General features: G+C 48.8%; 2 protein-coding genes across 2 annotated transcripts, besides 2 other annotated features; both read right to left on the reverse strand.

The window, feature by feature from the left end:
• Nucleotides 1–1,021: 1,021 nt before the first annotated feature.
• Nucleotides 1,022–3,481, reverse strand: FPSE_01933 (uncharacterized protein; the record flags this gene model as incomplete). The annotated part of the gene is made up of 3 exons (XM_009255052.1): nt 1,022–2,973; nt 3,060–3,249; nt 3,437–3,481. The coding sequence occupies 3 exons, from the start codon at nt 3,479–3,481 to the stop codon at nt 1,022–1,024; spliced, it is 2,187 nt and encodes a 728-aa protein (XP_009253327.1).
• A 7,271-nt stretch (nt 3,482–10,752) lies between these two features.
• Nucleotides 10,753–10,787: a microsatellite.
• A 579-nt stretch (nt 10,788–11,366) lies between these two features.
• FPSE_01932 (uncharacterized protein) lies at nt 11,367–11,607 on the reverse strand (the record flags this gene model as incomplete). Its single annotated transcript, XM_009255051.1, has 2 exons — nt 11,367–11,507; nt 11,566–11,607. 2 exons carry the CDS (start codon nt 11,605–11,607, stop codon nt 11,367–11,369), a joined length of 183 nt encoding a protein of 60 aa, XP_009253326.1.
• Nucleotides 11,608–13,855: 2,248 nt separating this feature from the next.
• Nucleotides 13,856–13,876: a microsatellite.
• Nucleotides 13,877–15,997: the final 2,121 nt, after the last annotated feature.

Consider the following 15,997-nt stretch of genomic DNA (forward strand, 5'->3'; position numbering starts at 1 on the left):
TCCTCTGTTTCCCTAACCCATATGCAAAAGAACAACGCCTGCCTGTCTACAAATGCTGAAACCGGTGTGGGAAAGATGAAGAGAGCCATAGAGAAACAATGACATCTGAATGCACACAGAGGGTATAATGCCTATTGATCAAAATCCATCCAAAACCAGATATACCCCAGCGGCTAGGGTGTTAACTCGTAAATAATAAGGGACCCGCGTAAAAGTCTCCTGACATCCCTTCGTATCCATAAACCAGGTCAGGTCATCCCATCTATCCTGTAAACATTGACAAAAACAAAAAGCAACCAAAGTCTCTATCGTGTAGACCCAATAACAAACGCATAACCGTAGAGATAAGAGAAGACATAAAAAAATAAATAGGTTGACAAGTCTATACCTATACCGTACGTGGAGAAGGACGCCTAGAAACGTCGTGGGCAAGCTCAAGATAGTGAAGTGTAGGTGGCGTATGGTTGTTGGTGGTGGTGGTGTCGCGTGATTGGATAGGCCGACAGGTGATCCCTGCTTTGCGCCCGACGGATCTACCCGCCAAGTCATGGTTGGGCCCTAGACAGCTAGCTCCTATTGACCGAGAGGAGGGAGGGGTGGTGAAACGATACTGTAGAGTCCCCGTACTCTGTCCGCATGACCACTCTTGCCCACGCGCTAGAAAAAGAGTGAGTCAAAGAGTTGCGATAATCCCCGAAGGAAAAGGGCCCGACCCGTTGATCCTTTCACCAATATCGTCTCAAAGCTCAAGACAGGGTGCGGTGCCTCGAGCATCATCGTTGCTGCACGTCCAATGGCGCCATCATCAACGGGAGCATTGAAGCAAACATGGAGCTGAAAGGGCTGCTTCATCTGAACATGGTGCCTGGCCAGCGTCTGTCATTGGTATGCGCCACAACACCTGACTCTTCCCCACGACCCTTTCACCGTGTTCACGAGGCTGCCCAATACAACCTCCCAACACAATACGAGCATCCAGTGGTCATCCGATATGACCTGGGCGACAAAGCGCCACAGCCTTTCATACTCTGGGTGCTGGTTCACCATAGCTTGTTGCCCCGTAAACTGGCTGGGCGGTTTGCGACGTTAGACTGGGGTAGCCCTCGGGGTATGTTGCAGGCGTAGGGTCCCATCGTGGAGGCGTCGCGGTTGGTGGATGATGGCTTAGTGGAGTGTGTAAACCACTTGCACCATATCCGCCTCGGCTATCATAACTCGAGACTGCTGGTAAAGGCGTTGTGTTAATACGTAGAGGCGGCTGTTGCGGGCTGTGGTGGCGAAGTCCAGGACTCAGTGTACGAGAGGCCGCCGAGTAACCTGGAGGGGCTGTTGTGTATGGCGTCCAACTGGGCTGAGACCCAGAAAGTGATCGCGGTGATGGTATTGAGTCGTGGTGTTGAGGAAGAGAATACTGCGTATGGGGATCAGGGTGTGTTGGGGCCATGCTCTGCCCTGGAGGCGTTGGCAAAGGTGCATAGTGGCCGTTGGGGTGGCTGATCATGCTGGGCGGCGCTACAGTGCTGCTGGGACTAACGCTATACTTTCCGATGATCTTCTTGAGGGCGGACTCAAGAATCTTCCAGGGAAACACCTTGACATCCTTCTCGATATTGCGGGGTTTGGGGTTGGGGAAGCCCATGATAATCTTGAAAAACTCCTCGCTGTCGGGCTTGGCCTTGGACACGGTCTGGGGGTGGAATCCTTCCAAGTTTCGACGAATACGGTTCTTCTCCTCGACACTGAAACGGGCTGGCGCGGCAACGAGTTGCTCGAGAAGATAGATAGTGTCGACCGATGTGACATAGCATTCGCCCTTCTCAGCCCACCATATGCAGGAAATGCAGATACTGTTGGGTGGTCGGTCATTGACGCTTACCGACTGGCAGGTGGCATTGACGGTTGATCCTTTTTGTGTCTTACGGAAGAGGACAATCCGGCGGCGATTAGCCCACTCCTCTGAAGTCCAGTTCTCGGCCATTGTTTCCAGCTTACCGGAAACCTTGAGAATGGCTTTGCCAGAGTAAAGTGAAATAGGGTGGTAGTTAGAGTTGTTGCCAGGGTTGGCAGCAATAGTGCTTGTTCGAACCAGTTGAGGGGCGCCGCTAGGGTGAGATGGTGAGGACATACCCAGAGGCGTCAAGGGCGGACGTCCTACCAGCGAAGCATCGAGGCCTGATGGCCCTCGACCTGTGCTTCCCAGTGTACTCGGATAAGGGCTCCATCCTGCCGTAGGGCGACGGTGATAGTGAGGGTCTGTGAAGCTCGTGCTTCTGCTGTAAGTGCTAATCATTTCGTTGTTTGCTTGCGGGAATGCACTAGCATATTGTCCTTGCTGCGGTGGATATTCATAGGTATTTGTACCAGACTCTGCTGATAGTTGAGGTTCGCCTTTAGGTGAGGTACTCGGCTGATCCATACTAGGGGCAGGTGCCGTGTCCTCATGCTTAGGCATCTTGGTTGACCTCGTGATGTCATCTCCCGACCCTTCAAGATACTGAAAAGTACCAACGGGAACGCGAGAAATTTCCTCTCCTGAAGGACCATCAAGAACGAGTGACAGTGGCACATTGCTGCTTGCGCAGTTTGTGACCAGAAATTGGGGTGCGTCTCCGCTGCAACTGTAAATGAAGCCTGTGCTGTCTTGCATGTCTCGGGAGACGTCTTGAACGGAGCACTTTTCTGACCCAAATAACAGAGACCACGTCGGCATCGGCGTCGATAGCAAAAACAAGTCGTACTGGGATGAAAGCTTGACATATACCTTGGTTCCAAATACACCTGTTGGCGGTTGACATGATAGAACATTTGGTGTTGCCATGCTAGGGGCCATGCCATATGCCACAGCCGCATTGTTGGAAGCAAAAGATTGCTGGTTCAGCTGGGCGAACTTGTCGGACTGTTGCTGAGTTGGGTAATTCTGTGCTGGGTATTGTTCATAGCTCGCATCTTGGTATCGTGCCACATCGTATCCAGCTGTTCCAAGTTAGCCAAACAGTGAGCCAGATCCAGTGCTAACACCCCAACACCACGTAGCTTCCCACGACAGAGCTCCAACTTACCATGCATAGAAGGCAGCTGGGCCTTAGTGTAGGTTGCCATCTCCAAAAGCCTAGGAGGGGAGTCCCCTCTTAGGTCTCCTCCTCCGTTTTCTGCTCGTGCAGCTTCTTCGTAGCGAAGCGCTATGGTGTCAGGCGATTCAAGTCTGTCGTCGACTCCGACAATGATTGGCTTTTGCGGGTGGTAGTCGGGCTAGAAGGTGTTGATGTCAGTGTCCAAGTCTCGAAACACTAGAGACGAAGAGCTTGTTGAAAAACAAGCGATTTCTATGGAGAAGACAAAAAGAGAAACGCTGTGCGGGTTTGTGGGCGGTGATGAGGAACAAAAGAGATCCGTCGTGTCACGGGAGTATCAGAACAGGGTCTGGGTTTCGACTCACCTCGAAAAGCTTATAGGGAGGACACTGGAACTTGGAAGTAGACATCCAAGCTGGCAAGGAGGGAGATTGGGAATGGGTCTGTTCAGGGAGGAGAGTTGGGAATGTAGGCCAGCTGTCTTGGAGAGAAAGTGGTCGCAGTCGTAGTTAAGACCAGGTCTCGTCGAGGTCTTATGCAGCGGGTCTGGGTCGGCCAAGACAGTGATCGCTGCGCGACTGTTGACTTTCGGAGATTTGATCTAACACAGGGTATGCGGTGGCATGCAGTAGTGATGTTGTTGAATGATTAGTATTGTCGGTCAAGCTCTCCCTTGAATTGCTTTTGCGTGCTGGACGTGGCGCTTTGAAACAGATGAAGTGGATGGCGGGGATCCTACTGGCGAAGCTGAGAGGGGTAATCGTGGGTTCCGGTCCAGCTCAGAGACACTTGCATTCCAAGGAAAGGGCGGAATCTGTTGTCTGGGAAGCGGATACCTTCCTGGATAAAGGGAGAATGATACAAGCTGGGGAAGTGAACTTGTTGACGCGGGAAGAGGTTCTCAGGTATGCGTGGCAGATTTGAATCAACAAGCCGAGAAACAATAATAAACAAAAGATCATGTAGACATGCGAGATTGCGTCTGAAGAATGTTGGATGTTGGGAGGATCCTGGAAACCGTTGTTAGGTTACGTTCTTGTACAGGAGGAGCAGCGGTTGGCGTTGTTTTGCCACACAGGTTACTGGGCTTCAAGACAGATTCTCATTACAATGAAGTGCGTACCTTGCAGAATTGATTGTAAACAACACAAAAAAGCTGAGACTAAGGGTCAAGCTTGTGCCTCCAAAGCCGTTGTATAGGTGGTTCAACTGCAAGGGCGCTTGAGTCTGTCATGGTCAGTACAGCTTCTATAACTATGCTTAATAGTGTTAGGCTCGCAAGATCCCGAGAATCTATGGAGCTGGAACTAGGAAGGAAAGACAGACAAACGGGTAACTGATTCAACACGGGTAAGTGAGTCGGTTTGGACTTGGAGAAACGAAGGGTTGGTCGTGAATGTTGATGTGAGTGTCTGTGGGAGATGAGGGAGACCAAGTACGAAAGAGCATTTCCTTTGGGAGTGGCCCGTGTATGCAAGATATTTGCCCTGCGTCCAGGGAAGATAGTGGTGATTCAGATGTTTCTTGGGAAGGTATTCGACCAAAGGGCAGGGAGGCGAGGAAGAAAGGGCGAAATAAATCCAGTAGCTAGAGCTCATGGACTGATGTATGTATCTATTCCATCTCTCCCTTTACAGGAAACCAATAAAGATGAAGAAAGCCTTAGCTAGGGGAGAAATGGAGACGAAGTGACAGGGTAAGGGAGGGAGAGAGAATGGTGCGTGGCCTGGCTACTTTTGGCCTTGGACATTGTCAAGTCGAGTCTGGGCGGCCCTTGCCTGACGATCCCACCCCCACTCGCCTATCGAAAAAGTAACTCGGAGGGGAGGGAATAGAAATGAATGAGCATACGGATGGATACATTTGAAGTCAGATAGCAATAGCGTTGTCCTCGCAGCGCAGTGCATGGCACATGGGGCTAGACAAGGCAGGGTAAGCGCAATGCTCGAGGGAAAGGTCAAGGATATGGCATTTGCGGAGGCTAGGAATCAACCACCTTGGCCGTTATGCCAGATCCTCGAGTGTCTCAAAGCCTCCTGCAAGGGTGACGGCAGCGTCAACTGGTGGGGAGAGGCATCATGGGTTCGGGAAATGGTGGAGAAGCTTGGTCTAAGTTGTTTCTGTGTGCCAGGTGCTAACCCATCCGCAGGAAGCATGACTTGAAGACTGAAAGAAAAGCTTCATCATCTGCTACACAAACAACATCTCTGCTCCTTTACCATTTACCCACACACATCCCAAAGTCTTCAGGGCCCAGCCAGCCAGCCATTCACCGAGAAAGGTGGTAATAGACAGACACCACATATCCATGGCAGAAAGGGCTATGGGAAACCATGTTACACCCCTCTTTGACGAGACGTTACAGACCATCCGTGAGAGGCTTGGGAACAGGAATCGGAAGTAAGGAAAAGAGGCATGCTAGCCTCATGTGGGCATCTTTCTTGGTAGCATGGCCCGGCTCAGCTGGAGCGCACCGAAAAAAGAAAAGGGAATGATTTGAGAGCCCGAGTAAGAAAAACAAAAAATAAAAAAAGAATGGTTTGTATACGTGCCTGAGCAATATGGATGTGTGCGTAATGTGTGTGCGGTAGTCAATCGGAAGGCCTAGGAAGGGTGTGTCGTTAGCCATTTGAGCTAGTGATTGGTTAACTTTCGACGAGGGAATCAATAGTGGTTGTACAGGGGTGCCGGTAGTGCGTAGTGCACGGCGTAGGCGGCATCAGCTGGATATCCAGGGCAAGCCAAGATCGTTCCAAGGGCAGAAGAGCTCTACCCAGTAACAGTCCTAGAACTCGAGGAAGTCAAGGCCTAAGTGAGGGTCCTGTCCAAGAAAGGTGCGGTTCTAACCGTACTGGGTCCGCTCCCGTCTTCCCGTCTCCATTTGTTTTCTCTTTTGAAAGGTCCTCTAATGAGAGCTGCCGGGGTACCTTGCTTGCCCTGTGCTACTGCACAGGCCAGGCCAGGCCAGACCAATCTCAATTCTTCTCCGGCTTGTGTAAAGAATGTTCTGTCCGGTACCAGGCCAGGCAAGGTATATATGCAAATGCATGTGCAGAAGGGCATCAGAACAAAGTCGCACTCACCTACAAAAGCAAGGCCGAAAAGGAGATCTTCGGGTACCGAACTACCGAAATTCCAGATCACCGTACAGCGAGATTGCGATGGAGCTCGCCGTTCAGCTCGGTCTCCAACAAAAGTTTGCGGAAAGAATAGCTTAATGTCAAACGACCACCACATACGTCAATTGTCCGTATTCGCGTCAACGACCCAACTTGGTAGGGCACCACTTCAGTCGCTTCGCCAAGGTGAAGATGCCCCAGTATGCAGCTCAGAACAGGCGTGCAATCGTCAGAAAAGCCGAAACAGGCTTGATACTGGCTCCCGGGCGTGCTGGAGTTCCGTGACGCTGAACAAGGATCAAGGCTAATCAAAATATGATCCCGGTCTGATGTCGTAGGATGATCAATGATCGCCTTGCCGGCACTCTTTTGAGTCAAATCTGTCAACTGCATTTCAATTAGTTTGTCTTCCATTGCTGGGGTTTTTTTTTTGTTTTTTGTCACGCCTGTAAGTAACCTCTCGGCCAATGCTGGCCCCCGGGTATCCTTCCACGACAACGACTCAAGGCTTCACAAATGGGTGGTAAAGAATCCAACGCCCAGGGAATTCTTTGTGCAATGCACTCTCACTTGGAATAAGGCATGGGGAAAGACCAAAAGTAACAATAACAATAAGCAAGGGAGAACGGGCGCACACGGGCTGCAGATTATTGAAGTTTCTCACACTGGGGCAGAACCCCTCGCAGTCAACAAATTTGGCTGCGCATCAAGACGCCACCGCCGTCAACTCTCGGGCGAGGAAGAATGATATGGGAAACAGACGAGTGCTCCTGGTACAGATCGAAGCGGAGACATGAAGGGGAAAGCCCAGAGAACGAACAGACAACACTAAAACATGAGGTTATTATAAGCATACCTTAATTTGGTAGATTCTGGTAACTCCAAGTCCGAGCCTCCAGTATTCCTGGGTTCGATGTGCCTTGTCTCGATCTGCACTAACACACGCGAGGGGTCCTAACACGGCCGGGCTCGATGCGAGGGAGCGAGTCGATAGAGCCGGCTTCGTGCTTGAATTGAAGCGTTTATATCAGGATCCTCGACACGCTGTTTCTTTGATCGATTCGAAAGATGTGCATTGATACTCAAACGGGAGTGCCGGTGATCTTATATGACATCGTTGTTTTTTTACCAGAAGGCAATGACCTTGTGTTCCCGTCAAAGCAATTTGCATATATGAATGCGATTGCATGGCTGACCGTGCCTGTCGTCAAGCAGCGCAGAGATACGAACAAGGATATTTTGTACGAGCCATGTACTCAGTGTCTAGCTAAACATCTGATAAGAAGTCGGAGTGACTTGCGAGCCTTTCATGGCTCTACCCGAGCAGCCAAAGAGGTACTCGGTGCTCAGAAAAACAGGCCTCCAGTGGTGAAGAACAGGCGCGTACAGTACAGTATTGCCTTCCCCAACCACTTGGTACGCCAGTTGCTAGGGGTGGGTCACGATTGATGATACTTCCGGGGTTTGGTTGAACAGAACATTTGAGAGAGAACGCCACCTCGGCTCTTGAAGGGCTCCTAGACATTCAACGGGAAAGCCAAGGGAATATCGCACTGCATATTGTGCCAAAGGTTTATCAGAACTCACTCACAGTACGAGCCTCCTGGGCAAAAGAGAGGAGGTGCGGACGTGCGATCTGCACAGGGGGCCGGGATCCTGTCTTCAGGGGTGTACCAGCAGCTGTAGGGATCGTCCATGGTAACATTTAGCTCAGGCCTGCTGATCGACCAAGCGACCAGGAGGGACTGGGTTCTGAGATCCTGCAGCGTTGCAATTGGGATGCTAGCGAAAAAAGATGGCGCGCGGGCCGCTCTCGAGGGAACCGCCCTACAGCATAAAGTTTTTGGTGAACATGTTCCAATCCAAGGATTGGATCACAGCTCGTCCGGTTCTCTCAATAGAGGGCCTTTGGATTTTGTCACAACCCTTTCGAGGAAGTGAAGATTGAAATTGATTAGCGCATTATTCCCTGCATAGTCTCCCCACCACACCTTAGAGGCCGAATCTCGTCGGTCAACGAAGAGACTTGAGAGGTCCAATGCGTATATTTCGGTGCAACATCATGCCGGGTGCTCAAATAGAATTGTCGACGATATTGTCCTGATGGCTGCTTAGGAAGGCAGCGTAGTGTGGCAAAAGTCCGTCAGGGTGATTATGGATAGCTCGATCCAAACCTCTGGCTTGGGTTTTGACGAGATGAAGCGGTTACCCGAAGCAAAACCAGGAAGTAATCTGTTCAACTCGACACTCGTGGAGGCGAAACACATCTCGTTATGTTACCCCGCCTTGTTCTCGTGGTTCATATGCAGAAATGGTTGGTTAAGGGGCCTCGATGTGTCGAGCAGACCGGGGTGGGCGAGTTCACAAGTCAATGTGAGCTGTCGCTCATTGCTTCGCTTGACAGCTGTTGCACAGTAGCCTGTAAGACATCTTCAGCGAGTGTTCACAGATGTACTTGTCTACCCGCACCCAGTCGCACATTCTCCATTCCCAGTATGCCAGATGAGGTCTCTTGTCCTAGGACGTCCACCAGCTCTCTAATAAAAGCATATTCGGCGAGATCAGCTTAAAGTGTTGAGATTTGTATGTGGTGGTCACTTGAGACCATCCCGACAGCCAGGGTTAGACATTCAGAGTCTGTTGCAGGGACTCGACACGTGCATGTCTCAGCGAACGTTCTGGCGAATAGACCGATTGAATACACGATAGACTCGAACGAAGCTTGCTGAACGTTGAGTGAACAGAAATAATCAAGTCAAGCCGTTGGTATCAGACATTGGCCGCCACATTTCATTCTGCGACATCAGTGTCAGTAATAGGCTTGCTGCAACAAGCTCTAGCAGAGGTTCTTTGAGTATCAGCTGCGAATTGCAGTGGAACATGAAACAGAACAGCCAAAGGATGTTTGACCGCGTGCATGGCTGCTGTGGCTATGCTTCGATTGTATGGGGGCCAGCGAAGAGAATTATGTTGTGCATTCGGTCACTCTCTGTCTGAGCGCAGGCAATAGCAAGGTCCATGGGAACGGTATTGCACGATGGTCTCGCATAACTTCACTATTGTTTGTCACAGCTGCTCGGTTCAGGCCGAAGGCAATCCCAACAACCCCAGGCAGAAAGCCTGAACAAGTAAAGTGAGACAGTCGCACAGTATAGTGGAACAGTTTATGTGATATCCTATTACCGATAAGTTTAAAATCTTATTGCCATGTTTGGGCTCTTACCTGAGGAAAAAGCAAAGAGCGTGTCTGTCTGGTGGGCAGAGTAACGTGGGTGGTTTTCGGAGAGTGACAAAGTCTCGCGTTTCTGATCTGTCGTAATCTTGAAGCAACGAATTGAGTAGGATAGGTGCATTGCAGGCGGAAAACAAGCGAGCGAGGGCTGGCACCGATGAGGTTGGTGGTTCTCTGAGATCATGCAGGCCGTGTTGCACAAGCATCGCACATCGCACATTACAGATCTGGCACATTCCCTAACGTCGTCTTTTCTTGTCCTATCGCACGGCATCCCTCGTTCTAGGCAGCGTGGATGCGGTCTCACAGAGCTGCGCCTCTAAAGAATTGTGTGCTTGTGTCGGTGAAGCTGCCAATGGGACGGCATGGTTGGCGTATTACCAGCGTTGCAGGCTGATGCCAGTGCGGAAGCCCAGACGAATATCCTTATTATGATCAACAAGGGGTGATTTGGGGTAGTCGACTATGTCAATGGCCGCGATGGTGATGAATTGATAAGTCTTTGCTGAAGAGTTGAAGTTCGCTATTAGACCCGTTTGGGGACGCGTTTGCGACCACCCTACCGTGGTGATGTATTGAACTGTCGTTTTTTTTTCCTTTCTTTTCAAGTCCGATCAATAATGCGTTTTGCAGAGTTCAGATATGTTTATTTGTTGTTGTGAATAATTAGAGGTTGGCGTACTCCAAGTCTGATGTTGTTGGTAGTCGAGTAGTCTACGGTTAAGGCAAGAGAGGCCATTCTCCACTTTCCACTTTGTCCGTTTGCGTTCAACGTACCTTCCTCCTCAGATTTGTATCAATTGGGAGGTGCAATAAGAACAAAATCTCTTTACAGCTTCCGTTGTCTCTATCATACCTAGGTAAGTATTTATAATTATTCTTTTGACTCGAAAAATAATCATTGCATTGCCCATGATGAAGCATTCTTTCACGATCAGATATGTCAAATATGGAAGAAGAATTACTCGCAACACATACTCAGTTTTACGTACTCTTCTATCATTGAGATGCCTTTCAGAAAATAAAATGTTGGATAAACTTCCTCAAGTGCATCAACCAATTCCTATCGAGTATATTGCAGCGAAAGAAATCATTCAAGATGTCGTGTATTTCTTCTCATCTTACCCTGAACCTGAACCTGGACCTACGATTCTCGAGTCCTGTGCTACCGGCCTACGCGTGCATGAGAAGGGGATACTGTCCCAATATTAGCCTTGCACAGCAGTAAATGGCGAATGACAACGGCTGTGAAACCGCTGACTGCCTGTATTCTGGAGTTTCAACACGATTCGGTATTCAAATGCAGCAACAGCAACAGCAACAGCGTTTGCCTGACCCGGCCTGACCTGACCTTGACCTGGTCTGTACAGCACACTAAACAGCAAGGGTTCTTCCCCCCAAACTTCTCCTCATCGGTGAGCTTTCAACCCGCAATTCAGTCGGCCAAGGAAAAAGAAAGGAAGCAAAAATGGACAGTTATTAACCACTGTATCCGTGCCTTTCTTTCTGTGATCGGTTGGGGTCGGCCATGCCGGGGACAAATTGATTGGTCGTACATGCACCATACATGTAGCATCCCGTGGAGGGGCGATGGACGATTTTCAAGATCCAGATCCTAGCTCTATTTCCTGCACTGTCCATGGGTATCCGTACTGTATCATACAGTTCTGCTCTGTAACTGTATCTATCCGCCCGCAGAAGCTCGCTACTCAGTACTACGATGCAGAATACACGCCACGCCCCTGCTACCTACGTAATACGGTCACGCAGCAGGTGCTTCACGTTGTACCGTATGCATGTATTGCACAGCAAGTGAAGAGATTGACATGTGTTGCACAAACCCGAAGAGGTGTGCTTCCAGTTCGGCGTTGGCCATTCACTCAACCTCTTGTTATTCTAAGTATTCTTGACACTCCAACCGCTAATTGACTGAGCTACATATTTCTAATTGCTCCCCTTGCCGACAAGAGAGGAAATAGTTGTATGCACGCAGATGACGAGCGAATGAGACTCAAGAACGTATCGGTACAATGCCTCCTTGCAGCCGCTAACAAGGAATAAGCTTGCGCGACCGTAAACCTGGGACTGGCTAGTCTAGTAAGCATATACTTTGCCCAGGTACTTAGGCAGCTATAGGTAGTACCTTTGTGTGAACGGCAGACTCAAGGCCCTGGCCCTTATTCATCATATGCAGCCTCCCGCTTGATACCGGTTGATAACATGTCCAAGATTGATGATGAAGCTTCAGCGCTGACGGGGACCCGGACAAAATGGCAGCAATGATCTGTTCCGATCTGATCCGTCTGCTTCATGCCTCAGCTGAGTTCGATAGTCCCTGCTCGATAAGCCTGTAGCAAATGTACCGCCAGGCCGATCCTTGTGGTACTAGCGACACGCTGGACTCCAAGTCGCGTTCACGGACCAATAACGTTAAAGACTAATGATTCTTCCATGAACCACCAAAACGTTCATTATCGCATGGCTGTGTAATAGATCGCCGGGACCAGCAACGTATCGTATCATTCTGATGTGTCGAATATTACCGACATTAACAGCTGTATTAAGCTGGGTATCTTTGCAGTGGATTACGGAGTGAGGCGGCTGACAAGGGTCTCTCACACCGTAACAACGAAGAACAAAAAGCAAATCATACACACCTACTCCAAGTGTCGTGCATTTACTATACATACATACATACATATACATACTTGTGTACTTTCAAAACAGGGACCCTCTCCAAAATGACGTATTGAAGTTTACAAATTCGGAGAACGACACGATACGATCTGAAACTGTATCTAGAGTCTGGACGAGACACGCACATATCAAAAGCACTTACGTGCTGTTCCTCGGTAATCTTGTAGATCCTCTGCTCTACAGCATAAATACGTATGAAATTACCATCAAGTTAAGCGGAGAAAGGTGTAATCTTTGTGTATTAAGGATTGATGAGAGTACCGTGAGCTGCTAGAGAGATATGGTTCAATGGCGGTTTTCAACTAGTGAGCTGAGTTGCGATAGGGTTCTTGGCCATCGCAACCGCACGTATAGTACAACACAAACATCACGGAGAGTTCTGTCCGTAGAGTTGTCTGCCACTTTGTCTTTGAGAATACTTTGGGGGCAGATTTATCGAGATCGTCTTGTTTCTAACTGCGTTTGTTATTTTCAAAGGGCTGAAGTCGTCGACTAGGTTGCTGACACGCATTGCTACGGGAATACAAGGCGATAATAGTATTCTAGAATGTCAAGGCTAGCTAGCTGCTCATCAAACCTGCACTTTACTGTAATCATCATATGTAGACAACGACAACTACAGCTGACGATTGGGTCGTGATAACAAGTCTAATAGTCTAGTTGGGTTGATCATGGACGATCCTCAGCCTTGGAACCTGTAAGTCCTTGATACCACAGGAAACGATGGATACAACTGGGAACACGGATACTGTGCCTGGAAACTAGAGAAATAGTCAAAGCTAGATGTCAACAGTACCGTGCCGTATCAAAAGATTGGATGATACGAATCAGGTTCTGACACGGCAACTTTCAGACCGACATTACGCACGAGTCAATACATACAGTTAATCCATATATTTTTCGGAAACTGGAATGGAAACAGAAGTGAACTCCAAAAGGCGGGCGGCCTGAGCGCGCTCACAGAAAAAGCAAATACAACAGTTTTGCTACACTGCAAGAAAAGCAAAGTTGAAGCAAAAGAACCAATAAAGGCAGTTCTGGATAAGTTATGGTCTGCATACAAGGTCAAGCCATGTCATGGATATTACCGGCTGAGATGGACATGGGGCGTGGGGGAAGACGACGATCTCTCTCCCTTTCAAGATTTAGTTCAGTCGTCAAAGGAGGGGATTTAAAGCCTGGAAGTAATTGTTTTCTCTTTTGTTTTAGTGAACAAGTCAAGTTACTGCCCGATAATATATCACATCGTATCTCATTGGGTAGGTCATCCTTTTTGAACTACTCCCACCGGACGCTATGCGCTTTGACGGACTGACAAGGCTGGGCTGGGATGGCTCAGGTGAGGCGCCTCTTTTTTTTCACTGGAGAGGCCCCCTCCCCCCTAGGAGAACTAGAGAACTAGTCTAGAGAGTACTAGAAGCCATGTGGTCTGGCCTAGGGTCAAGTTTTTAGTCAAGTTTCCCTTTCCCTTTCCCGCTGTGCATTGACTCTTTGGGGGCATTTCTGTTTTAAGCCGCCTGCATATTGAAGCATCCATGCCGCGCATCCAAGGTGAGGTTACGGATATAGATCCCGGGGATGAAGGAAATGAGGCCGAGAGGACCTTGGCATTGGGCCTAATTTATCCCTTCCGTCCGTTCTCCTTTTGTCTTGTCTTGCCTTGTGAGCACCGTCTGGTCTTCTGTAGAAAGTGAGACACGGGAGTGTCAACCGGGGTCACTACTAAGTCAAGATCGGGACTGGACTGGACTGGACTGCAGTTCACTTCTGATAAGTTGCCGTTGATGAGATGGGACTACTAGTTAGATACAGTTCATCTTTGCATGTCCTGTCAACTGTGCTGTGTGTTGTGCTGCTGAAGCTTACAGCGCGTGCATAGTACATAGTGCAACGCTGTCATCATAACTACTACCATGTCCAGCATCGCTTCACTTCGCTCCCTACATCAAATGTGACTAAGTATGTAACTCTTCGTCTCTGTATAATTACTACTGCACGCATGGACCCCAAATGCAATGTTCGATCTGCCCTGATCTACAAAAAATGAGGCTGCATCCCCCATGGTTAAGACTTGCATCTCGTCTCCCTGCCCTGCCTGCCGGAGACGCGTTGGTTTGCTGCTTACACTTCTCGATTGGGTATGACCATTGCTTCTCAGGTCCCCAACTTTAGAATACCCTCGTCAACTCATCTCAATCCTAGTTCCCTAGTCTACCCACTCACTCATAGTACAGGTATCATGTGCATCACTTTGCCTCATGCAAATGAATTGTCCCCCTCCCTCTCCAGAATTAATCTTCGCAAATCTAACCTCTTGTGAGACATGGCGCGTCCGCATCTATGATTGGGCATCATTATATGCGTAGTATTGTAGCTCCTCTGCTCACCGCCATCTCAACAACACAAAGGAGGGCATCCTGTTCGTTCTATGGCCTCATCTTGACCAATTCATCGCATGTGCACAATAACCAAACTGACCCTTTTAGGACGCCTGCCTACAAATGCGATTATAGATGCAGATATGCACATTCGAGGTATATTTACATCCTTTTTACCTGCTCCAGCGGCGATGCTACCGCAGTGCTGCATACAGCTTCCGAAATCAGAGATTATTGCATCTTGTTCATAGACGTGGTGACTCTTGTTTTGCTCATGAGACTCATCAGGATCTTCACCGCTCATAAATGATGCGTCTCGAACAACATCCTGAGACCAGATGGATTGAGGCAAGACACTCGTGGAATGCAATGCAAGTGGTGTGCATATGTTACAGATCTGTCTGTCGCTTATTCGTCGATTTCGGATACATACTAAGATATTACATTGAGGCTCTTTGGCGGTGAGGTCTGTGCTGTATTGTATTCGTCGATACTTCATCTTTGGTCTTGTGATGACCTTTTGGAGCCCAGAGCTGTGTGATATTTTGATACATGTGCATTTCCTTCTGCAGTTGTCTTGACTTTGCCGTAATGAAGCCGCAGTCGCATGCTTGACACGGGGCATCAGTTGTATGGCAACTGCTTCTACGTTTGTTAATACCGCATAGACTGATGGATTGGGCGGACAAGAACGACTCTGAGGCTGCCACCGGAGAGTCCGTAAGTCTCTGGGTGACTGGTATAGTCTGACTCTAGACGTTGCATGAGTTCACCATCGACACTGTCCAAGAAAGAGGATCGAAGTTGTCAGTCTTGATACACAGTATGTTGCAGGCAAATAAAGTGTAGTAAAAGATGAAAACTGAATGATTGATGCTGTCAATCAGTCATGATACCCCTATGTGCCCTTTTGTTCTAAACCTTTGGGAATTTGTGATAGAACTCATCAGGATGATGACCTAAAACAACTTCCCCCAAACGACCGCTCGGCCAACCGTGATGTACATTTAAAGAGCAAAGGGCATTTTAGTAGTTGTCATTTAGTCTTTTTAGCTGTTCTGTCACTGAGTGCAATGTCAGACACGCTCTCATCATTACGCGTGTGCACTCTGCTGCCAGTCGCCTTCACATGATCGTTCATGATGCTGAGCTTCGCTATATTTGACGATGGACCACTACTTTGTGTATGAGGATCGGTAAAAGTCAAGTCAAAGATAGGGAACCGATGGATATCCCATCACCATCTGCTTGCAGGTCAACTCACAGTACACAGTCACTCAAATCTTTGACACTTGGTATCCGCGGAATTTGTATGATTGATCACTCATTTATTTGACAAGTCTCGTATGTACCCGTTGACCCGGCCAACACGTAGAAACTCTCATCGTTACCATCCATCCGTCATCATGAGTCCCCATAAGTCCCATCATGGCCTGTTTGGTTTCCAGGGGTTGGGCTGCATCTGGTCCAGCTCCTTCAAACAAGAATACAAAAAAAGTG

Source organism: Fusarium pseudograminearum, chromosome 1, assembly GCF_000303195.2.
Source record: "Fusarium pseudograminearum CS3096 chromosome 1, whole genome shotgun sequence".
Taxonomy (NCBI): domain Eukaryota; kingdom Fungi; phylum Ascomycota; class Sordariomycetes; order Hypocreales; family Nectriaceae; genus Fusarium; species Fusarium pseudograminearum.